At 41.7% G+C, this 26,368-nt stretch overlaps 1 protein-coding gene across 1 annotated transcript; it reads right to left on the bottom strand.

Annotated features, from left to right (window-relative positions):
* Nucleotides 1-457: 457 nt before the first annotated feature.
* On the bottom strand, nt 458-26,364 carry LOC307167529 (alpha-2-macroglobulin-like). Its single transcript, XM_079886696.1, has 34 exons — nt 26,212-26,364; nt 17,895-18,075; nt 17,626-17,788; nt 16,671-16,723; nt 16,538-16,558; nt 16,183-16,348; nt 11,188-11,272; nt 10,885-10,993; nt 10,665-10,785; nt 10,434-10,543; nt 10,137-10,307; nt 9,817-10,053; nt 9,500-9,709; nt 9,263-9,412; nt 8,898-9,020; nt 8,674-8,731; nt 8,221-8,344; nt 7,772-7,997; nt 7,575-7,701; nt 7,054-7,175; nt 6,923-6,974; nt 6,432-6,515; nt 5,961-6,137; nt 5,774-5,849; nt 5,484-5,640; nt 5,268-5,342; nt 5,022-5,184; nt 4,663-4,856; nt 4,367-4,579; nt 4,135-4,253; nt 1,321-1,402; nt 1,152-1,235; nt 957-1,062; nt 458-835 (listed from the first exon to the last, which is right to left on the bottom strand). The coding sequence occupies exons 1-34, from the start codon at nt 26,295-26,297 to the stop codon at nt 795-797; spliced, it is 4,266 nt and encodes a 1,421-aa protein (XP_079742822.1). The 5' UTR covers nt 26,298-26,364; the 3' UTR covers nt 458-794.
* Nucleotides 26,365-26,368: the final 4 nt, after the last annotated feature.

Genomic DNA, 26,368 nt, shown 5'->3' with positions numbered 1-26,368 from the left:
AAAGGAGTTTTCCCACAGCGTTTGCAATGCAGTACTCGTTCCCTTAACTCTAAGGGAACCGAGGTTACGCAAGTAACCAAGTACGTTTATTGTAGTCTGCTTATTGGTTTATTGGTGAGTATTTCTACAGTTTTCTCTTTTTAAAATTGTGCAATTTGCTTGATTTATGAAATGCCCTGTTTAATGCTCTATGTATTCATGTGCTTTTATCTGGCACAATATATAAAGGCAATAAACACTTAAATCTTTTTCCTGGATTCTCTTTGTATGTTTGTTTAAAATGGGGTCATAAAGAACATTTTCATGAATGGTTCTACAAAGAATCTTATAAAGTGACATGAAGACCTGTTAAAGGCTCTTTTAAGAACTTATGAGGCGAGTTCTTGCAGTACCAAAAAGGCTCTTTATGTCACTAAGAAAAAAAAAAAGGTTCTTCTCACTATGAAAACCCCGTTTTGGTTATTTCTGGCACCTTTATTTAGCTGAGATAAGATATCAAAAAATAATATCATCATCATAATCCTGAAATATTGCCATAGCATGTAGCTACTACACATTCAACAGTTCAACCAGCTCACCATAACTTGTTTTCAACACTTTTATTAATCATATGCATTGTGAATTTATAAGTCATGATCTCAAGAGACATAGCCAAAAACTGATTAGGATTCAAATTTGGGATGATGGACTGGAAATAATTTTGTCCAGGATAAAGAATAAACTTTATAATATTCAACATTAGAGAGTTCCAACATCTTTATTCAAGCTGAACTATAAGGTGACGCTCTTCAGCTTCATCCACAGTGGAAGAAGTACTCGGCCTCCGACTGATCACCTGAAGGAAAAGGGAGATGTTCACATTCGTACAACAATGGAAACCTGTACATGGATTAAATCTGAATAAACAATGTGCATCACTTGATCAAAGCATTCAACACTGGCATATTAAATCTTACTTGTTTGGTAGTAATCGTACACTTTAATCACAGCTGGCTTGAGATTCTTCACTTGAAGAACCTGTTTCATTTGTATCTGGTAATTCACTGGAATATTTTGTGTGATCTACAGGAGGAAACAAACTCATCAGTCATGGACATTAAAGACATAAAGACCTAAGACATAAAATCATATGAATGTTGCTGTTTTCTCACCTCATTCAAATATACAATGACACGATCATCTTTAGAATCGACCCGTTCCACAGGTTTTCTGTACGTCCCGGAAGAAGTTTTAAGCTGTGGGGAAAAAGTGCTGGTTAATTTCTAAAAAGAGAAACTCTAGAAATTTGTACACATTTTGTGATGAATCACTCAAACGCACCATTGATGTATCAGCTGTGAATCCAGATAAGAGTTTAATATCCACAATGACCATGTTAGTCCTTTCCTGTAGACCATCATATCTGGAAAAGAGCAAATGAAAAGGTTCTTAAATGCCTCATATAAATGTACAAATAAGAGAGAACAAAAGCCAGAATAATTACCAAGACACATACAGAGTTTTAATCACTCGAATCACTCATAATGTGTCAATAATAAAAATGTTGTATCTCAAGTCAGTGTGTAGTGTTTTAACTACTGAGATACGCCGTTTCAGTTTATATTGCTTTTGTGTTTATTAAGATGTTAAAAAATATTCAGAAAAGATTTATTTGTTAGACAATCTTAAGTCATAATCATGTTCTAGTCTTTTGACAAAGTCCCCCTGTGGTGAAAATCAAGCTTTTAATGTTGTTAATATGTGTATGTGGCAGAGCCGATCCTGACCTCCCTGGGGCCCTAAGCAAAATTCTGTTAAGGGGCCCTCCTACCTGACCCATTAGCCATTTGCCACACAGTCACACCTGACACCCCAGTGCTCCCACTACAATCTTCCCTCCTTTAACTAGTAATTCCTTTTAATGAACTAGGAATTCCTGATATCAGAAATAGACATTGTTACTAGAAAAAGTACATTCTTAATATCAAGAATTCACATTTTAAATTGTACAAATTTAATTATTGATATCAAAAATGCATCCTGTGAATGAATAAAAGCTAAAATGATTTGCCATAGCTGCGTTTTAAATAATGAAAGCAATACTTGATACTTGATGGTTATTATTTACTGAGGGATGTGCATCCATATTGACCAGTATGTCCAGCCAATCAACATTTTAAATGCAATATAGCTTATAAATCAATAGTCAATATCAATGCTTTCCATCTTGTTTTATTGCAGAGTTGTAACTAAACTGACTTGGAGACTACAATCATTGTCTTGTTTTAAAAGTATGTGCGCCTATAATGAGGAGTGCATGAACGCAACATTAACATGCAATGGTTTGCAATGGTGTATGCAACGGTGTTTAATGCACGACGTGGTTATCTTTTCCGAGCTGCAGTTTATAAACAAACACCTTTGCCCTTTGTCGTTTATCAAACCTAATAAATAGTTGTATTTCACTCTCACTTTTTTTTTGTCAGGCACAAAGTCACAGAACACAGCCCTGGAAGTGTCCAACATTAGCAAGCAAGACACAGAAAGACCAAAATACAGTATGCAGTGCCCAGCTGTGTTAGACAGACAGACAGACAGACAGACTAAAGAGAGATGCACATCAACTTAACTTTACTGACATCAAACTTGGAGAGGAGAGAACCTAAGTCTACCTGATAATTCACTCTCATGGTGTTTTTTCCGCTTAATTTTCTCATCGATGTTTTAAACTTTGATTGACACGCTTTGACACGAGGGGGAGGAGGGGCCTTGAGTAATTTGCGGGGCCCTACGCAACTTGCGTATTGTGCGTATAGGGCTGATCGGCTCTGGTATGTGGTGTTTTTAATATGCTTTAAGACAAACCATGTGTAAATTCACAAGTCGACACCATTTCTGAGTATTTTCTTCTTAAAACTGCAGTGAACCAAAGACAGTCTCAAAAACACGCTTTGAAATCGCTGGTGTTTCTGACGTCACAAACTACCTTGTAACCAATCAGATCAACGTGTGATCTTCAATGAGTGGATCTCTGAGCTGAGTGAGTGAGTGGAGGCGGGGCTCATTTGCATATTCATAGTACCGCGTATACTCAATGAGGCAAGGGTGTAGAGTTACATTCAAGCCGTTTTAAGGCATGAAGAATTTAAAGGGTAACTAAACCCCTGGTCAGAGCCTGACTCCACCCACTGGCAATATTTGAAAAATGCTAGAAAAGTGGGAAGAGCCCAGCGGAGATAGAGGGGACAAACCGTGAGCGGGGGGGCGTGCACCTGAGACCTGCTGTCAGACTGTCTAAAATGGAGAGTTTGCTCACAGGGTCGCAAGACGACGTAAATATGCATCTGATGAGTTTTATCGAGTTGATGTCAATAGCGCGCGCGCTCTATAGGCATATTCATATTTTGCCGCTATGTGAAAAAATCCAGCAAAATGCACCGACGCGTTTGTCGACCCCCGATTGACTTTAGCCTAACCATAAATTGTAATTAAAATATATCACTCACATCAAGACGCCGCTGCGGTGGAGTCCATGCAGGAGGAGCAGCGTTTGGCATAGCGTCGCTTTTCAGCGCGAGCTGTGTGTGGAGAAGCCCATTTCCACCTCTATTGCGTTGTAAAATTTAGGTTTCACACTCACGGTCTTCCAGGCCAAGTGCATGCAAACACTGGCGCTTAATTTCCAAGTCTGCTGGAAAGCTATGCAGTCCAGCAGTGCTGTTGCACCCAGCAACACTACACCTACCACTGTACTAAATACAGATAAATCTACGCTAGCTCATCCAAGGGCGTGGTGAGCTCGTACCAAGGGAGGGCGTGGTGAGCTGGAACCTGCCTACGTCTCGCAGTACCGCTTACGTCACGCAGTACCGCAACATCCAATAGGAAAATTCAACTGCAGTAGCCACCGTTCAACCTGAAGAGGGCAGCACTCAGACGTTTTTACACCATATATTGTAGAATTAAAACACTTTATACCCAAATGTCAAAAAAGTTACTCAAATCAATGAACAGCACTAATAAAGCCCCATTCTTACAGATCATTAACTAAAAAAAGTTGGTTTAGGGTTTAGTTACCCTTTAAAGATGAGTTTTATTATTACAATTATTGACAATTATTGACTACAGGGGGACTTTAAATACAAATTCTCTTACTTGACAGTGAAGTTCAAAATGAAATTTTGTCCAAATGTTTTGCAATCTCCCTCAGTCTTAGCATCAATGCTCAATGTTTTAGCTTCAGTTGGAGTGGGAATGTTGTAGAACTGAGCCATCTGAGAGAGTCAACACAAACAAAAACACATTCATAAATCATCTCACAGCAGAATAACCAAAATGCCAAGAGAGAAAGTGAGTGTGAGTAAATGAAGCTGAACGCACTACAGACCTGCACAGACACACAGGCTGAGCCCTTCACTTCAATGCTGTATGTGGCTGGAAGTTTCTGCAGCTGCTTCTCCTGGTACAGTAACTTGTTGTCCTGATTGACATTAAAGTGGAGAGTGTCTCCTGCTGACCGTACCGTCACTGTGCTGGAGCCGTCAGAGCTGAACACTTTGGTGGCATACAAAGACAGAGCCTGAAGAGCCACCACTGTGTCCTGGGAAATAAATGTGTTCAGTAATGCCTCTTTTACTCATTCACACCAGCAATAATGTGTTTGATTGAAGAGGTTTGAGTAACCTGTGTGGAGGAGAATCCTCCATAAGCATTCTGCTGCTTTACAAGCCAACTAACAATCCTGTTAGCATAGCCCAGATCAGCTGTAGTGACTGAATCTGCAGTGAGAACAGCAAGCAGCACATATGAGCTGATCTCCACTGCCAGAGAATCAGAGTCTTCAGCAGAGCCAGACTGAGACCAGTGGAGAAAAGAGCCTTAAGGACAAAAGACACACGTGACTCAAGGAGCATGATTAAAACAAAAAAAAAGGTAACACTTTAGAAAACTGTTCCATCATTAATGAATAACTACACAATGTGTCAAAAACAATAGTACGGTCATAAAAGACAACAGAAAGTCATCAGAAACAAACCTCTTACCATCTGAAATAGCAACATCTTCCAGTTTCTTGAAAAGCTGCTGTCGAGTGTCCGTGTCTCTAGCCAGACTGAAAGTGTAGGCGAGCAGGGCAGTGGTGTAAGTGTTTTTGATATTCTCAATGACGGACCTCAAGCATGACAAACCTTTACTGACGACAGGATCCTGTGACAAAAAAACACAGAGGAATAGACGCTGTGAGTGTCATTTTTCTGAGTTTTTACCATGTTTCCTACAGATGAACTTACTGTGACTGGAGTTTCCAGTTCAAGCAATGATGCAGTAATGTAGGCAGTCATGGTCACATCATCATTCACCCCACCCTAGAATTTATTAGAAATAAAGGATAAATAAATCAACACAGTCAAACCACTGAAGGAAAGTTCATCAGACAAACTGTGATGTTGGCTTGAGAAAGTCTGAATAAAGACGATAGATAGAGAGATAGATAGAAGATGACAGACCTTCATTCTGTTGTTGAACAGTGTTCCCTGTTGGATAAAACAGCCGTCTGAATCCCGTCTGCTTATTAACCAATTCTTTGCACTCTGAATCATATTTGGATCAATAAATATGTATTTCTGTGCTTTGCCAAAGGACCTCAGCACAAAGGCAGTCAACCTGATGGTGTGGGAGATATAATTAAAGTCATTTGAACTGAGATAAATTTTTAAATGTGTTTATTGGGTTTATTTTTGTCGATTACCTTGATATTATTTCTGTTAAACAATAGTAATAGTGAAAATATATTTACCATGTATTCCCATCACCATAACCAAATGTGCTGTATGATCCATCCGAATGCTTGTAGTTCATTTGTCTCTGGTATCCTGTTTAGTGTGATAATGGTTAACACTTCAACAGTTTGTTTGAGTGTTGAATAATGTATAATTTGGTATCAAACCGTCTCAGTATTTTCTTGACATGATTTTGTCTCTCACCGCTCTGCAGGAAGCCTGTGGCTCTCTCTCGGATGGCCGAGGTGAGCTGCTCCGTGTTCTCCAGATACTCCAGAATGTAAATATTGGGAGAAAGAAGAGCCATGTTTTGCTCTCCACAGCCGTACGGCATCCGTAATAATCCATGAAGGTTCCTCAGTGCACGACCCAATATGTCGCCTGTAAACCATACACAATTTAATTTAATAACAAATGATCGTTGCGACGGAAACAAATCAATCAAAACTAATTTTAGATGGAAAATAACTTAACTCTGCTATAAAGCCAAAACAAGCTCTGTTACCTTAAATTATACTCTTACCTCTGTAAAGCTGCTTTGAAACAATCTACATTGTTAAAAGCGCTATATAAATGAAGATGACTTGACTTGACTTGACACAAATGACACTCTTTATAATAAGTTATAAGTCTAAAGCCAATCTCCTCATTTCTGCTCATGTTTGTAAATGTTACCAATGACTGAAACAGAGGATCTGGCTGATCCCTCTATCACATCTTTAGGAAGAGTCAGAGCCACTTCCTCTGAGAGACTGTCACCTATGAACCAGACAGACAGAAACACATCAGTGATCAGCAGAGTAACGCTATAAACATTTTAATACCACCTGTGAAGTTCCAATAATAATAATATAATCACAAACAGGAATTATTGTGATTCAAGCACTTTAGAAAAAGGGAGAAAATAGCCACATTTGGCACAGCTGAACAACTAAACTACAGTTGTCATGTAAGGCAAATTTAAACTTTCTCAATTAAAATGTCCGATACATATGAGTATATTTTAGCTCCCTCTATTGGTCCTCAAATTTGGTGTGTCCTCAAAATGTCCTCTATGCAATGTGTACTTATTTTCATGAAGTTGGAGTTTGTGTTTAGAAGACAAAGAGGGTTGCAGCATTATCAGCGCTTGTACACCAAAACATATGAAATATCTGCAGACTAACCCTTTGGACACAGTAGCCAGCTGCGAGTCTCTGTCTTTTCAGTTCCTTCCGCCTGCAGCAGAAATCAATCACATCAACACATCATACACAAGCAGCATTAAGATCATGAGTAAATGATGACGTGTGCTGACCTGTACGAGCAGACTTCGTGTGACCGTGTCAATGCGTCCTCTCTCCGGCACGCTCACAATCTCATTGTCACACACAGTCTGGGACGCCTCTGCCTCTGCACTGACTGTAATATTCAAGACTCCTACAACACAAGACATACGTGAATATACAAATGAGAAACAGACGCGTTTCCATTATCCTTCAAATTGAGCAAATTAAATTGGAAACAGTTTTTTCACATTTCCAGCTGACCTGAACTCATTCTTCACACGATCATTCACAGTTCCTCTGTTTCCATTATGATTTGTGCAAAACTTTTGCAGTATTTTCTAAATGTCGATAAAAAACTTTTGCGAAATTGATGCCGTTTACATTAACCGATGTTATGCGACTAAAACATAATTTTTTCATCTTGCGAGAAGCCAACATTATGGCGATGGATAGTTGCAATAGTTTTTAATCGACATTTCAAAAACATCCCAAAAGGTTTGTGCAAATCTGTAATGAAAAGGCGGCTACTGATGCAGACTGGAAAACTCACCAAGAACAGAGGGAGTGAGGATCCATTTAAAGGTTTTTCTTCCATTAGCACATAGACAGGATGAATGCTGATCATCAGAGGAGGCTTTGAGAGTGTAGTCTGAGGAAGGAGCTGGAGTCACTTTAACCTGTCAATCAAACACACATGATTAGTGGCATATTTGATATGATTTGATTAGAGTGCGTCTGAAATCTCACCATGATGCACTTGGACAGATAGTTGAAGACAGTGGCCTTCAGCTCAAAGATCTCCCCGCGGATGATGGAGTAAGGCAGAGAGAGCTCTAGGAAGAAGGGCTGGAAAACTGTCAGCTGAGCAGGAGGAGCCAGACCCAGACCTTCAGAGGACAGGCAGAAGGCCTCCGTCTCCCAAGAGGTGATGGTGTCAGGAACCGTGACAGGAACCTGAGCTGATCCAGAGTCCCTGTGGAGGAATTACAACAATAGGCATATTTGACTCTGACTCAGCCATTTTTCCTGTAATAAATGACAATATTCAGCACACAGATGATGAAAAAACTGGAATATGAATCTGCAAAGCAAGCAAGGTATTTTCTGTCCTGTGGGCGAGAGGGGAGGAGATGATGTATTAAATATAAGTAATAAGATAAATATGATGTTAAATGTACTGATTATGCTTTAAATACCCCACTTCAGCAAGTTCCCAGATCCACGTTTCTGGAAAGACAGTTCGAATCGTCACTGCTGGAGAATCAGGTGTTTCAAATTTTCTAAAATGTGGGTGAGGATCTGGCCCTAAACTGTAATAAACTGAAAAAAAGTGATATTTTGTAGTTTTAAGTGATATGTATGTGAAGAATATGTCAAAATGATCTATTCTATATCCAGTCATAAGTAAATAGAAAATCGAAAGCAGATCATTATTTTAATACCAATATTAACACTGATAGTGAACTGAAAAGTTCACTAACACCCCCCTATGACAAACTATGTATTTTCTTACTACATCTCTATAATTGTGGAATTGTGTGAGTCACAATTTCACAAATTTAATATATTTAATTTTTGAAATATATTTAATAAGCACCAACATATTAAAACATTACAGCTTGGATTGTAATAACAGTACATGTACCTACCCAGCTCACACAGAGGGAGCTCCACAAACAAATTTGTTGCCATCTTCAATCCCACTCTCTGCCAAATGGCAATGATGAACCACAATAAAAGTCATGAAAATACAAATTACTTTTAAATGTCAGTATAATCATGAAGGCTTTTTATGCATTTACTTACACATGTGCAGTATATACTCTCCCAATCATTATCTACTGCACTGCCACACATATAATCCAACTGTTACCTTTAAGGATTCATAAGTGAATCTTTGGATTTGGTTTATCCAAAAACGCATATACGGACACTCGTCATCTTCAACAGTCTCAGGGTAATTGGACTCCGATTGCACTGGCAGCAGGCTGAAGATCTGTGACGGGACCATGTTCACACACTATCAGTATGATTTCAAAATAATACATGTATTTCCAACGAAAATGTATTTCCAATTTGGTGAGAAAGAATGAAGATTAATGCTAAATTTCCTGAGATCAAAATGTCAGCTGATGGATCATAGCAGCAATAAGTAAAGTCTGTTATCATTAGATTCCCACTGTAGTTTCCCACTATGAAGAGACACATTTAATCAACACTGAATCTTAAAGCATAGACCTTGTCAGTATCCAGACGTTCTCCTGACTTCAGGATCAGGACGCTCTGATCTACAGCCCTGAGGCCACACAGTGAACCAGGCTGAGCTGAGAGCTGGAGAGTGTTTTTCTCTCCGGGAACTGCTTTAGCAGGAGAAAACTGCAGAGATACCTGTGACATACAGGGAATAGGATTTATTTTAGAAATGAGTCAGTAATACAGTTTAAAGAGGCTCCTTTCTAAAGCTACAATGCACACCTTGCTTTTGAAACACTTTTCAATGTTGAAATCTTTGCTACTGGCCACAACCGTTTCACTGGGGAGAACACAGTACACCAGAATCTGCATTACAGGAGCCAGATCTGCACTAATAGACAGTTTGAACGATATTGAGCCCCTTGCTCTATCAGAAATCTTCACTTCAATCTTCTCATATCCATGATGAACAATCACTCCTCTGGACAAGACCTGAAACAGACAGATGACACTCTGATAACAAACTGACTAGTGCAGCCAAATAATACTGTTAAACAAAACCATCTCTGTGATAATGTACATACTGCACATGTTCTCACCATATAGACGATGTCAGTTTTGAAGTTTTTAATTGTCTCTCCAACAAAATAATACTTGATGGTGACAGTAAACTCAGAGTCACACTTTAATGGTTGTTCAGTATTCTCTATAATCAGTTCACTTCGTGATGGGGTGTATGGAGAGGCAGGTTGGAAGAGCTTGACTGTTTTTTTATCGAAAGCGAAGTAAGGCTCGTTGTTGAGATAGTATTCAAAGATCACTTCATGGGCACTTGCCTGGATAACAAAGAATCAGAAAAAACTCATGTAACTAAACTCTTCAGGCAATACAAAAGAAAACTAAGTGAACACACTCTTACTATTAGATCAATATCCCATTTAGAATGACTGGATGTATTAAGAGAGAAGTTGGCCAGTCCATCGCTGTCTGTAATGACATTTAGGAGCAGTTTTGGGGACCGTATGTTACCCTCCATAAGATAAACCTTTTTGCTTTGAATTGGTGCACCTTTGAAATTTGAGAGTTGTATCTGTTGAAAATAAGATTTTGAAGGAATAAATTACTATATCAATAAATAAACAAATACATATCAATTAAGGAATAATTTCGTACATATCAGTGGTGTTAAACTGAGACAACTGGATTTTAGACTTACTTTTCCTTCAATAACTGATCCGTGTTCATATGTTTTGGGCAGGTCAGTAAATGTGACTTTACCAATTTTATAAGTGAGAGATACAGATTCAGATTTTGTCATGGTGATCTCTGTAAATAGTCAAAACACCTACATAAATATTATTTCAAATAAAAGTAAAATGAAGAAATGAGAAAATGAGAAATAAAAGAAATGTAGGTAACAGAGATCTGACCAAATTTAACAGCTCACCTGTTCCTTCTTCTGTTACCATTGCCTCAACGTGAAGAAAATTCTGCATCAGTTGATGTAGTTCGAAGTTAAAAAAGAGTGATGGATCTAAGGTATGGATGGCACAGCCTGTCTTTTTTATCTAATTATAATGAATGAACACAAACATAACTATTAACTGAAGAGTGGTTTAATTAGATAAATGGAGGAAAGATAATGTACTGCGTTTCAACTCACATACCTCAATGGTTTCCTCTAAACACACTGGATTTGTGTTATAGAAATTATTGGGCCAGTCACGGCACACTTTCACCCGTGATTTACCAGGTACAGGCTGTCCATAAGTGTATCTGTGAAAAAGGTACAAGCAACTGATCTACAGCCCAGGGTTGAGTTAAGAAACTAATATATTAGGATGGGGAGTTAAAGTAAGAAACTGACCCAAGAGTTAAAAAAAATAATAATACAATTAACAATTAAATGAAAGTGTGAATGGAAGAGTACGTTGCTTTTTTAATGCAGGAAATAAAAAGAAACCACTCACTTTCCGCAAACCTCAATTATCAGTTCCTCTTCTTCAACACTTACTTTATTTGGCCTTTTTACAATAACTTCAAACTTAGGCAAAACTAGAAGTCAGAAGGCAGAAATCAGAGTTATTAGTACTTAAATTATATATTAAAAATTAAAATACAAACATATTATTGAAACTCTTCCCATGCAAATCTACAAATTGTCTGTTCCCTTTCAAGAGAACTTGCGCTGTGTCATAAGTTACGACACTATGGGAACACCTCTGCGTGATTGCGTCTTGAAGCACGTGTGAAATCAGTCCAATGGTGTGGCAGAACGTCATAGGCGGGAGACATCATGACCTGGGCCGGGTTTCCCGATAACGATGTATCTTAGCTCTTAAGAGCGCTTTCTACGTGCAAGATTACGAACGCTCGCAGCAATTCTACGAGCGTTTCCCAAAAATGAACTTAACATGAACGCGCGAGAACGCGCTCTACGTGCTACTTAAGAGTCGCTGTCCATTCGTGAAGTTCTGAAACATAACCTTATATGGAATCGTATTCTGAACGTTTAACCTAATAATTGTAATCTGTTGTGGATTAGCAATCAAGACAAGTCTATATAAAGCACCTACAGGCGGAGGCACTGAAAAAATGGCTAAAAAAAAAAAAAAACATAATTTTTTTTTTTTAATTTTTAACAGATTTAAAGGATTTGTTTTATTTATTTTATGTTCATTCATTTCATTTTGATTAAAATGATTAAATTAAATTATTTCAATTTTTTTTTTGTTTTCTGACCTTTTTAATTATTTAATTTATACATTAATTTAACCAACAACAAAAAAGAGTAATAAAGTGTACAATAAAGTACAATCAAAACCTTAATTATAATCACATTGCATTTGAATAAAGCTAAAGGTGTAATCTGCCGGTTGTCCTGCAGGTGTCCTCATAAATCTGTCTTCTTACGATGCACTTGGGGATGTACGATTACTCCAGAGCACTCGTAGATCTACGAAGATTTTCAAGTGCTACTTAAGCTACGATGCTTTTGGGAAACAGACCGTAATATTAAGATCAGTCGTACGATCGTTTTTACGATCAACTTAGGCTTACGATGCTTTTGGGAAACGCAGCCCTGGAAGGTATAAAGCACCCCTGAACCAAACAATGTCAGCTTCTGATTCTTCAGCAAGCGGTCTGTCTTACTCCATCTGTCATATTTGGGGTTGTGTGCCTATATGTGTGCCTATATATCAATATATATCTCCTCTCTCAGGATCAGGAAGCCTGCTCTGCGGTTTCTTCCGCCCTGAGTGAGGGCCCGGTGCTTCAGTTATCTTCCTCTGAGGAGGTTGGTGTACTGAGAGTCGATGCAGGAGAGTCTGAAGATTCGCCACTTCACTCTCCTGGGTACAAAGAGCTAGTGAAGGTTATCACTCGTGCTGTGTCAAAATAAAATATCAATTGGCCAGCAGAGAAGCATTACTTGTTTATTTAGCTACTCATTTATTTAATTATTTAATAGATTTTATAACGGGGAATGACGTGTGTAAAATCTAAATCTCTGTCCATCATGTTTCGAACAATTGTTGATTAAACAAATTTTCACACCGTATTGGAAATTTTAAACCATGAAGGTGAGTCAGTGGATATCACACAAGCAATGTGCATACTTTGCTCTAGAGTTATGGTGTTGAAAAAGTCTCAAACCTCAGTCAATTAATTACTACAGAAAGTGAAAGCAAAAACATTTGACACTGCATTAACGGTTCATATTCTTTCAGAGACGATGAGAGCTGATTGTACTTCAACGTGCTGATAATGGTATATAGGCCTAGGCTAACTGTCTTAATTTATTTTCTTAATATTTCTCTTGTGGCCCATAAGTAGTGAAAAAATTAGAAGAGAAGTATTTCGTTTTAATCAAGTTGTTTTTTAAATGAGGAGTAAGCTAATCTCACTAATCTTTTATTTTCCTCGCAGCTCTTTGGTAATGGGGTAAAAAAATTCGGGGAAAACCTCTTCTGATCATCGTCTATCGGCGTATCAGCGCACTGCGTCTATCAACTGAGCATCGTCTATCGGCACAACCTGGCACGAGGGTTTTTGTGGGGCCCTCCAGTACAGCCTGCGTGCTCGTCTGCTGCGCCACTGGTTGATGCTTAAGGTGGAGCAGACGCTTTTGAGCGATCTTTCCCCTGATTCAGCATCATCCCTCAAGGCCCTTACCTAGGCTTATGCAGCAGCAGGTCAGTCTGATGCATGTCTGCATACTATGGGCATTTTGCAGGCATAACAGATGGACTTGCTTAAAGACCTTGACGAGGTGGAGGGCCTTTACTCCAGCCACTGATCTGGTTCTACAGGCTACCAAGGAGACGGCCAGAGCTATTGGCCATACTATGGCAGCTCTGGAAGCCTCAGAGAGACATTTGTTGCTTAATCTATCTATTAAGCCACAAATAAGTATATCTGTTGGATGCCTCGCTTTCTCCTGTGGGACTCTTTGGCGACTCAGTTAATTCAAGAGGTTCCAGAAGGCTAAAAAGGTTTTTTTTTTTTTTTTTGTGGGGCCCTCCAACAAGCGCCTGCGTGCTTGTCTGCTGCGCCACTGGTTGATGCCTAAGGTAGAGCAGACGCTTTTGAGCGATCTTTCCCCTGATTCGGCATCATCCCTCAAGGCCCCGACCTAGGCTTATGCAGAAGCAGGTCAGTCTGAAGGTTAAAGAAGGCTAAAAAGCAGGTGGTGGCATTCCAGCAGGTCTTCCCTTGTCGATCAAAGGTCTCAAAAGGCTTCTGGGCGGAAGCAGCCCCAGGCGCACTCAAGCTCTTCGTACAGGGCGCAACAAAAACAGAAAGTATTGTTTCTCGTGCCCCGCCGCAGAAAGAATGGGGGCAGGGTAAGCGCCCGAAGCCTCAACCTGGCAAAGATAAAACGGATCTGAGGAATGTCATCATTACAAGGAAGGCTTCAGCTAAGAGGTTCTAATGCCAGTGTCAGACCTCTGAGGGCAGGCCCATTCGAGAAATGGTTCACACCTCATCATACGGTGCCCACTTCTCTCCAGTGTCCTCAGGGGGCCGCTCTGTCAACCCAACTAGTCAGTATCCCAGTGTACATCTGGGAACGTAGCGAAATGTAGTACAGAATTCAGTTTTGTTCTTGTTCTCCTTGCTTTCACAGGGTTCTGCCCACTATGGTGGGTCCAGAGAAGTCTCTGGTTATGGAACAAGATGTGAGAACTTTCTTGGGGAAGGGGGCCATAGAACGTGTTCCCCACCAGAATCCGGATTTTACAGCCGGTATTTCATTGTTCCAAAAAAGAATGTCCGATTTATTTGCACCATGTAAATCGAGCAGCCAAAAGCTAAAGTTAAAAATGTTAACTTTAAAGCAAATCGTGACTATAAACAGTACAGAGGACTGGTTTGTCATGATAGAACTCAAAAATGCATACTTCCACATATCCATCCTTCAAAACCACAGGAAGTTCCTCAGGTTTGCTTTAGGGGGCAAAGTGTTCCAGTACAGGGTTCTTCCTTTTGGCTAGCACTGTCAGCTTGCACTTTCAAGAAAGGTGTGGATGTTGCACTGGCTCCTCTGCGACTCCAGGGCATTCGCGTGTTGAATTACATAGACAATTGGTTGATACTAGCTCATTCAGAGCACATGGCGTTTTAACATCGAAAAGTTGTCCTCGCTCATATGAAAGAGCAGGGGTTGAGTCAGAACACAAAGAAGAGTGTTCTTTCTCCAGTACAGAGAACCACCTTTTTGGAGGATTCTGTGATGATGCAGGCACGTTTCTCTCCTGCACACATAATCCTCTCAGCATTAAAAGAGCTGAAGCTAGGCCAGTCACACACTGTCAAACAGTTTCAAAGATTGTTGGCAGCAGCAGCCAACATCATACATTTTGGCCTGTTGTACATGAGATCCCTGCAGTGGTGGCTCAATACCAGGGGATTTTCCCCGAGGGGCAATCTATTCCACATGATCAAGGTTACAAGAAGATGTCTTTGTTCCTTGACGATGTGGAGGAAACCCTGATTCTTGTGCAAAGGCCCAGTGTTATGACTTACTTATCGTCACTTGATACTTATGACAGATGCTTCTCTCACGAATTGGGGAGCGGTCCTGGAGGGCCACTCACCCCAGGGTCTGTGGAAGTGCATTTTCTGATCTACGGGGGACATGTTCTTGTCCATTTAGACAACACATCGGTGGTCGCTTAGGTCGAGACAAGGGCTGAGGCCCGAGGAATGGAGACTTTACCCCGATGTAGTGGGTCTTCTATGGAGGAGGAAGAGAAGTGGAAGAGGACATATTAGTGTCATCCAGCCCCACTAGTGTTGAATATCATTATGCCTGTATGCATTTCCCCCGATCGCTCTGCTTTCGGGAGTTATGGAGAGAGTTTGCCGGGAGGGTGCCCATCTACTGTTGGTGGCTCCTCTTTGGCCAACTCACATCTGGTTTTTGGACTTGATATCCCTCCTCTATGGCTCCCTTAAGGAGATTCCGATCAGGAGGGACCTTCTGTGTCAGGCTGGGGCTAAATATTTAACCCCCGTCCAGAGGTATGAAAGTTGTGGGTTTGAGTCATTGACCAACTCATAGAGGCTGGTCTCACAACGGAGGTTTAGACCCAGTTAACTGCCCGGTTGGTACAGTGCTAGAGTTTCCGCAAGAGTGTTTCTATACAGGATTATCCCCTTCTACACTTAAGGTTTATTTGGCCCTGCTTACCACACTCCTTTTAGTGGTGTATCCTTGAAAAGAGACCCATTATTATCTCGTTTCCTCCGTGAAACCTTGAGGATTAGGCACCCTAATGGAACCGTCACCCCCCCCCCCCCCCATGATGTTCAGCCACACCATTGGACGGATTTCACACGTGCTTCAAGACACAATCTTGCAAAGGCGTTCCCATAGTGCCGTAACTTACGCTGCAGTGTCTCATTCCCTCTTCAGGGAACCAAGGTTACAATCATAACGAGTCGTTTTTATGACTTACCATATTGTTTCACTTCAAGATCACGTGAGATAACCCTGTCACCAATAAAAGCCTTCAGTTTGTACATGCCTTGACGGGCCTCTGGGTTTAATTCATAAGAACGCTGCAAAATCCACCTTGTTGAAGAAACATTTGTCCATTGGCCAATCCGGTTACCTTTACTGTCCTGTTTAATAGCAAAGACACAGTGCAGATATTTTGTGACAGTCAGCTACACATATCCTGACTATCAATGAAGAAATATATAATTACCCTACTGAAAACACAATAATTGCAAATATAACTGAATTTCTAGTGTTAATTAGATTTAAAAGGTGAGTTTGTTATGACTGCACAGAAGGTTTTGTGTTCTTACCTCAAGAACCACTGTACTATACTGTGAAAGAGCAAATAGTAATTTAAGATTAAAAGCCAAAAATGTGTTCATTTATTAAATGTGTATTCAACAATGCAAAAGATAATAAAGATGCCAGATAAACACATCAGACCTGCTGATCAAGGGGTGCAAAGTTTGTATCCATGGTAACAACTCTGAAGTTCACTGTAAAATTGAAATGTGTATTAAAAAACGTATGTATCTTATGTAAGGTACAATTGCTTACAGTCATATTTCTCTCCTGTAAATGACCAAACTGTGTGTGAACCGTATTAAGTGTCAAATACAGGGCTGACAACTGTATTCTGCTGCTGGGTGAATGTGTCTTTTGAGCCAAATTCAACTAGCTGTCACAGCTGCCTGTTTTAGCCATAATGTTACAAAAATGTCTGACAATTTGCTCCAGCTGACCAGTTAGAATCAAGTAGGCCTATCCCAGACAGCTATGAGGTTTATTACATGTAACGATTTATATCAGGGGTGTCAAACTCATGGAGGGCTTCAGAGTTTAGTCCAAACCCTGTTGATTTCAAATAACCCTGAAGGACCTGATCAGAACATTTAATAATTAGGGTTAAAGCTAAACCATGCAGGGCTGTGGGCTCTCCAAGAACACCCTTAATCTATAGTATCTATAGATTTCATATAAAATAAAGTCGCACAGATACTGATATCAATATCGATATCATATTTGTAATTACAGTATTTAGGCTGAACATGTTTGAAAGTGAGGGGATTGTTCAAATGCACACTAGATGACCATTCTCGTGTTTCAAAGCTGTTAGAATTCAAAGCTACTCATCCTTAATATCTGATTTTCTTATCTTTTCATTTGCTCCTCTTTTTGTTTGTAAATCCATTGAACTGTTTACTTCATACTCTTTCACCATCTGCTGGTTTGTGCAACATTTGTAATGTTTGAACTATGGTGCTACATGAGCTCATTGCCTGATCATAGTGTGCTTTACTTACTGTATATGTGCTACCTCAGCTGTGATCAGGGTTTAGATGTCAGTGACACCAGCATTGTTTACTGAGCTTTAGCCTATGAGACATTTACAGCTCACCTGTCTGTCCTGGAGTATAGATGGGTTTATCAGTCTGGATAAAAGTCAGAGGATGAACTTGAACATGCTTGAACAGGACTTTTCTCTCTTCAGTCGTCCTGAAAGTCTCTCCCTGAAGTTCAACCTTCATTTTCTGCACTGATTCTGCCTTGACCAGAGGAGCCTGATGAGAAATAATTTCCTGTATTCACAACCTGCCACAAAAACTAGATGCATTATGATGAAACATATTTGATAATATTCATTATGTGCATGTTTTGATGGCAGACCTTGAAGTTAAAGCAGCGATGAAACTCTTCCTCAGCTTTCTCCTGCAGCAATAATGTGCTCTGGACACCATGAACCAGATGAATGTTCATGACAAGGCTTTCATTGGGCTTGAGAAGACTTGCACACAGTTTGGCCTCAGATCCAGACTTAATCACTGCGGGAAACGTCACCATGAAATATCTGTCCAGAAAAAATGATCATACAATATTGGTTAGATAAGAAAAATAAAACATAAACTGGGAGGGAAAATCAATACAGTTAATTTACTATTGATCAATTGAAAATATGAATATGAAAAGTGTGAATAAATGACCAAACAAAGTCAGGTGACTAAATTCTTTATATTTGTACGTTTATTCAGAGAATTGCTCTTAAAAATACACTGCCATTAAAAAAATCTGTCACTGTCCTTAATTTTAAATGATCTTATATGCATAAAGTTGTCTCTTAAAGGACAAGTTCGGTAATTTACACTTAAAGCCCTGTTAATAGATCGTTTCTGATGAAATAGAACGGTTAAGATTAAAATTTGGACACATGCTGCTGGCCCGAGAATTTTAGGTTTCTTTCGCTTTCCGCAAAACCTCTAGAATGGGTGTATAGGTGCACTGGAACAGTCCTTCCTAAAACACATTAAACTTTTGTTTACAAAGACGTGAAACTCACCGAGTGGTCAGGGGTGTCCACTGATATGCTCACACAAAAATCGCTGCAAAAGATGCTTTCCAACAGGTTTTATCGTAGTTTTTGTCCAACTCTATTTACTTGTATTGGATGTGCTGTGAGGTACGATATTACTCCGCCGCCACCAACTGGGCTGGAGTGTCTATTATTCAAGCTCTCAACGGAAGAATGTACAGGTGTGAGACGTTTGGAAAAATACGTCCACAGTTTTACAACGAATGATAAAACACCTGTTGGAAAGCATCTTTTGCATCGATTTTTGTGTGAGCATATCACTGTAGGTATTCCAAATGGGGGGAAATGCACGTTATTTTCCTGGTTTGACTGTGTTATGATCAGGCTTGGGAGGGTTACTTTAAAAATGTATTCCGTTACTACAAATTACTTCATAAAAAAAGTATTCAGTAACGTAATCCGAGTACTATAATATGAAAGTAATGTAACTGATTACTTTTGGATTACTTCAAGGTCACGTATATAAATAAAGACAAGCAAGAAGAAATATTATTTACTATATTATATTACTATATTTACTATAACTTTTATTTATTAAGAATTTGGTCCAGTGTACAATATTTGCAAAGTATACACACAGGCCTGAATATATATTTATGTAAAGGGCTATACAGACATCTAGTGGCTAATGTATGGTATTACAGATTGTTTTATTTTTAACTAATTTTTAACAAAAAAAAATAAAAACACAACATTTAAAATTTTTACACAGTCTACATATTAGTTTATTTTAATATAGGCCTACATGTTGACTAAAGCCGTGATCTTTCTTAATTTGCCTGACTGAACTTGGGGCGTTGGCAGTGGGAGTTCCCCCACGTTACCTAGACAGCGAACATCTCGTTATGTGAGAAAAGATTAAGAAAGGACATTTTGGGTACTAAAAAAGCTACTCTCCTAATTTCTACAAAATAGCAGCGGAATTTCCATGAATTAAAACAAGCGATTTTACCCGCAGGCAGCATCGTTTCTACTAGCAGCAGTGATTCAATCTGCGTCTGAGGAGATTGTAGAAAGCTTATTTGTGCATTCACCAGCGTGTGGCACACGTGTCATTACTGGCAACAGAACCAAGAACTACTGTATAATCATGCAGCGCTTAATATAGTGTTATTATGCCAAAATACTTATTTATTTAGTTTTAAATGAAACCATTGTAATCCTGAAAGTATTCCCCCTTTTTTCAATATGTAACTATAATCTGATTACTACGTTTTTTGACGTAACTGTAACGGATTACAGTTACTGGATTTTTGTATCCTGATTACATAACGCCGTTACATGTATTCCGTTACTCCCCAACCCTGGTTATGATGCATTTTAATGGCTCAGTGATCCAAAATTATGTTTCTGAGTATGTGTGGATGTCTGAGAGCAATGTGTGTCTGCGTTGACAAAAGTGTGTGTGTGTGTGTGTGTGTGTGTGTGTGTGTGTGTGTGTGTAGGGCCTAAATATAATACATGGTGTTTAGGCGAGTGACAAAAATCATAATATCCTGAAGGTCATATTTTATCCTCTCTCTCTCTCTCTCTCTCTGTGTGTGTGTGTGTCGGTGGTGTAGGATGTGTGTGTAGGCGTGTATGTGTGTGTGTGCATTTAGCAAGAGAAAGCACTTCTCACTGCATTGTTTTCTTTTGATTTGATTCATGCGTATTTTACGCACAGACATGAACCTTTGACACAGCTTTGTTTTTTTTTTAGCAGTCTACATTTCAAAGTTAATTGATAATGTCTCACCTACGTAGAGGCACAAACACAGCCATGCAGTCAGTCCTTAGACAATAATAACACCTTGCATCTTGCGGCAACACAAAGATGTAGCTGCGAGGGATCCAAAACAAAGGCAGACTTTGTTTTGGATTAGAAAAGTTGAGAAATCAGTGTTTATACAAGTGCGTGCGGTTGATGCAAAAGTAATAAAGCTGTGCACCTCTTTGGTGCGGCCATTTCACACTCGACAAGATGAAGAAAACCTACACGACCACCGAAGCAGTGGACTACGTTACTGAACCAAGTGAATAATAATATACCTGGATAAGGTATGTGCTATTAGCAACAGTAACTCACACATTTATTTATATACACATCTTTATGTGGTTTTCTAAAATATATAGGCATATTTAGTACTAAGTTTATCATGCATTTGTTTTTTCTTGTATATTTTTTTCTCTTATAACTTGGGCCAAAAAATAGATACATGTTATTCATTTTTCCTTGATCTTTTTTTTATTTTGCTCTATCAGTTTCCTATAATGCCGATGGTGTTATAAGTGTAGAAAATGTGCCCACTCCCACGTGCTCACACCTACCCGCTGCTCGCTCTGCCACTCAGTTACCCCGGGTTGCAGATCCTCTAAAGCTCACAAACATCCTGGCTCTGGCCGAAGGTGTCATAAGTGTAGAAAATGTGCCCACTCCCATGTGCTCACCACTACACACAAACACGGTCCCCATGGTAACACGCTCAGAGCGCACTCTCATAAAGCGTACACATGCCGCTCGAGTACTAAGTGTAGTAAATGTGGCCACAACTCTGTGCTCACACCTACCTGCTGCTCGCTCTGCCATTCAGTTACCTCGGGTTACAGACCCTCTAAAGCTCCCAAACACTGGCCGTGTTATAAGTGTAAACTCTGCGCCCGCTCACGAGCACGCGCACTCACTTTTAGACACGATAACCCCCACGCCGCTCTCGCGCCAGGAGTGTTTGACAGCAAAACGCGCTCCATCCTTAGGGACCGAGCTACCGTACGCTGTACAGCCGGCCAGCACTGTTTACCAGCCCCCGTGTTCGAGCACCGGCGGCGCACGCGCTGCCCCATCCTCTCTGATACAGGTTCCCCATCCCGCGCAGCGCGGCGATCTGAACCCAGAGACCATTCGACCCCTAGCTATGCGTGCAAAGCATGGGAAGCTATTCAGGGCGTGTCAGAATGGGTGCTGAATACTATAAAACACGGCTATTCGCTTCAATTCGCTCGTCGCCCCCCGCACTTCTGGCGCAGAAGGAGACGAAAGTGAGTTTAGAAGCAGCGCACCTGCTTCAAGCAGAAATAGCGAAGCTGCTGCACAAAGGGGCTATAGAACAGGTTCATCCTTCTCTGAGCGAGTCGGGCTTTTACAGCCGTTACTTCCTCGTACCCAAGAAGGACGGAGCGTTAAGACCTATTTTAGATCTGAGACATCTGAACAAAGCCCTCATGAGACGGCCGTTCAAAATGATTACAACCAGACAAACCCTCGCGCAGATTCGCCCAGGAGACTGGTTTATCTCTCTCGATCTAAAGGACGCGTAATTTCAGATCCAGATAACTCCCCGTCACAGGCCATTCTTGAGATTCGCCTTCGACGGTCGAGTATATCAATACACAGTCCTTCCGTTCGGCCTGTCTTTAGCACCCCATACATTTACGAAATGCATGGACACGGCTCTCGCTCCCCTGAGAAGACAGGGAATGCGGATACTGAACTATCTGGACGATTGGCTTATTCTAGCGCAGTCAGAGACGGAACTTGTGTCTCACAGAACAGCGCTTCTCAGCCATCTGGAAGGTCTGGGTCTCTCGGTCAACTGGACCAAGAGCTCGCTATCGCCCCGTCAGTCAATTTCCTTCTTGGAATAGAACTGGACTCGGTGGCTATGACGGCCAGATTGTCGGAGCAGCGCGCGCGCCGCATCCGTCACCTCGCCGCATCCTTCCAAATAGGCAGCCAGGCTCCCCTGAGGACATTCCAGCGTATCCTGGGGCATATGGCCTCAGCTGCAGCAGTGCTCCAGCTGGGCTTATTGCGCATGCGCCCGCTTCAACGCTGGCTGAAAGCGCGCGTGACCCACCGAGCCTGGGCGGCCGGCGGCTCGCGAGTCAGAGTGAATCAGGGCTGCATTTCAGCCCTGCAGCCCTGGCTGGCAGCCGAATGGTATCACACAGGAGTGACTATGGGGGTGATCTCACATTGGAAAGTTGTCTCGACAGACGCTTCCAACCTAGGTTGGGGAGCGCTCTTTGAAGGCAGACTGGTCTATGGCCGCTGGTCAGACCAGGAGAATCTCCTACACATAAACTGTCTAGAGATGCTCGCGGTCGAGAAAGCGCTCAAACACTTCCTCCCATTCCTCCTAGGTCACCATGTTCTAGTCCGCACGGACAATACATCGGTAGTGGCCTATGTGAATCGCCAGGGCGGTGTCAGATCAAAGACGCTCTGTACCCTGGCGGAACGCCTCCTCGTGTGGGCTCAGCACTCTCTGCGCTCGCTGAGAGCCGCGCATGTGCCTGGCCACCTGAACGAGGGCCCCGACAGACTGTCCAGGGACAACGTTCCCCCTGGGGAGTGGTCTCTACACCCCCAAACAGTCCAGTCACTGTGGCGCCGTTTCAGCAAAGCGAAAGTCGACCTTTTTGCGTCAAAAGACAACGCTCACTGCCCAGAGTTCTTTACGAAGAACGAGGACGCGCTGGCCCAGACCTGGCCCAGCGGCCCGCTATATGCTTTTCTCCCCGGTCTCCCTGCTGCCTCAGGTCATCAGGAGAGTCAGGAAAGCGCGCCACTCAGTGCTCCTCATAGCCCCATACTGGGAGAACCAAGCTTGGTTCCCGGAACTGATACAGCTGGCAGACACAGTCCCCTGGCCGATACCGGTGAGGAGAGACCTTCTCTCTCAAGCCCGCGGCTCGATCTGGCATCCCCATCCAGAGCGCTGGTCTCTGCATGCATGGAGCCTCAACAGTTACCCGTTGGTCTGCCAAGAGGGGTTATGAACACGATCTACGAGGGGGCTCTACACGTCAAAATGGTCTGTGTTTAGCAAATGGTGCACTGCCAAGGGGCTCGATCCACAGACATGTGGGGTATCGCAAATTATTGTGTTTCCTTCAAGAGCTGCTGGACGCAGGCAGGTTCCCCTCCACGCTCAAAGTTTATGTTGCGGCCATTTCAGCTTTCACTGTCTCAGAGCTGGGCCGCGCATTAGGAAGGAACGAGTTCGTCACCCGCTTCCTTAGAGGACCCAGGAGGATGAACCCCCCGCGACCCCCCTCGGTTCCTATGTGGGATCTTTCACTGGTCTTGGAGGCCCTGAAAACGCATCCCTTTGAACCCTTGGAAACTGTGGATATGAAATACCTCACGCTCAAAACCGTTTTTCTGATAGCTCTGTCTTCAGTCAAACGCGTGGGAGACCTTCACGCGTTATCTATTAACGCCGCGTGCCTCGAGTTCGGACCTAACGACTCTAAAGTTATTCTCAGACCGAGGCATGGTTACGTTCCCAAAATATTGGGCACTCCCTTCTAATATTGGGTCATTTCCCTCTCAGCCCTGCCAACTCCCGGCAGCGAGGCCGATAGTAATCTCCTCTGCCCGGTCAGGGTGCTGAGAAACTAGAACTACATTACACGCTCCGCCGCTTCAGGCGCTCGGAGCAGCTTTTTGTTTCGTTTGGAGGGCGCACCAAGGGTCTCGCCGCCTCGAAACACAGCCTGTCCAGATGGACAGTGGACGCTATCACAACTGCTTATGCGTCTAAAGACCTGCAGTGCCCACTGGGCATTCTAGCTCACTCCACCAGAGGCATGGCCTCATCGTGGGCGTGGTCCAGCGGTATTTCCATTCATGACATTTGTGCAGCGGAAGGCTGGGCCTCCCCCTCTACATTTGTTAGGTTTTACAACCTGGAAGTTCCCGCCTTGCAGGCGAAAATTTTATCAGTCTAAGTCTCGCATAGACCGGCCCACTGTCAATGCGCGGGCTAAGTTGGTTGATTTAGCTCTACTGGTTGAGCTGCACTGTGCAGGGATTTGTCAGTTCGGACCGGCTGTGCCGTTCCGTGCTCCCTAGTATGTGCTTGTGTACTGCGCTAGCCTTCTGTTGGCCGCCCGGCTCCCTGCTATCACGTTCCCCGGGCTCTCCCTGGGACTCATTCAGTGGATGCTGGGCGCGCACGGCGTTGACAAGGGAGTTCCCGCAGCGTAAGCTACTTACGCAATACGAGAGAACCTCTCGTAAGAGAACGTATTGGTTACTAAACGTAACTTCTGTTCTCTCTAGAAGAGGGAACGAGTATTGCGTAACCCGCCGTGCTCACGCCACGAGCTCACTCACTTCAGCGACAGAAACCAGTGAAGCAGCCTCTGAGCCCTGCTTATATATGCTAAGCCACACCCCTTTTGGCGGGCTGTGAAGCATGAAGCGCGCCAAGCGCGCTTATTGGTCATGACGTCACGCCAAGGGCTCAGCGATAGGCTGCTACAGTTGCCGCAGGGCAGCCAATGGGCACGCTAGTAGCCTGCCCTAGGTCTGCATGCTGCCGCACTGCGTTGACAAGATTATTAAAAATTAAGAATAATTTTTTGGCTTCAGTATCTCGAGAAAGAAGACTTTCCCGCAGCGTAAGATACTTGCGCAATACTCATTCCCTCTTCTAGAGAGAACAGAGGTTACGTTTAGTAACCGATACAATCTTAAAGAGTGCGATGGATTATAGGGCGATAGAAGATCCGTTAAATAGACTGGAGCTAAGCCGTTTAGGGCTTTATAAGTCAGTAGCAATACCTTGTAATTAATATGGAACTTTATAGGTAACCAATGTAGTGATGATAAAATCGGTGTTATATGGTCAAATTTTCTTGATCTAGTAAGAACTCTAGCGGCTGCATTTTGAACTAACTGTAGCTTGTTTATTGAGGATGCAGGACAACCGGATAATAAAGCATTACAGTAATCTAGTCTCGAGGTCATGAACGCATGAGCTAACTTTTCTGCATCAGAAACAGATAGCATATTACGTAGCTTAGCAATGTTTCTAAGTTGGAAAAAGGCTGTTTTTGTAACATATGAAATATGATTTTCAAAAGACAGGTTGCAGTCAAGTATAACACCCAGGTCTTTTACTGGAGAGGATAAAGTAACAGGACATCCTACTATGTTAAAGTTGTATTGTGAGAGGTTTTGTGGGCGTTTTTTTGAACCAATAAGTATTACCTCTGTCTTGTCTGGATTTAATAAAAGAAAATTGCACGTCATCCAATCTTTTATATCTTTAACACACTCTGTCAATTTGGATAATTTAGCGTTTTCATCCGGCCGTGATGAAATATATATTTGAGTGTCATCAGCATAACAATGGAAACTAATTCCATGTTTCCTTATAATATTTCCAAGTGGCAGCATATATATTGAGAATAACAGAGGGCCTAACACAGATCCCTGCGGCACTCCATAGTTTACTGGAGTTATGATCGATTTTTCTCCATTTAAATAGACAAAATGGTAGCGGTCAGATAAGTATGATCTGAACCAGCTTAATGCTTGTCCTTGAACACCAGTATAATTTTGTAGTCGATCTAAGAGTATTGTGTGATCTATAGTATCGAACTCAGCACTAAGATATAAACTATATATATATAGTTTTATGGCAGTGTTTAGAGTGGACATTTTTGTCCCTTAATGCAATCAACGTCGTAAAATAAATAATAAGGCATAAAGGTTAAACAGTAAACCTCTACTGTGCAACACAGACCAGTTAAATACATACCGGAGAAATCAAGACATTTCTTACACAATGACTACTGGTATACTAATAATTTTAACCTTAGCAAAAACTGTTAAAAACTTACGGCCCTGATGTTTGTCCATTGACACAGATCAGGAGGAAAGAGAGCAGAAGGAGCCCTTTCCAACAGCAGCCAATATTCAGAGCCATGATGACGAGCGATCATCCACGGCATGAGATGAACTGGACCGTCTCTTTTAAAGGGACTCTCATGCTAAAGG

This window comes from Squalius cephalus, assembly GCF_949319135.1.
Source record: "Squalius cephalus genome assembly, chromosome: 11".
Taxonomy (NCBI): domain Eukaryota; kingdom Metazoa; phylum Chordata; class Actinopteri; order Cypriniformes; family Leuciscidae; genus Squalius; species Squalius cephalus.
This window is presented reverse-complemented; position numbering and strand designations above follow the sequence as displayed.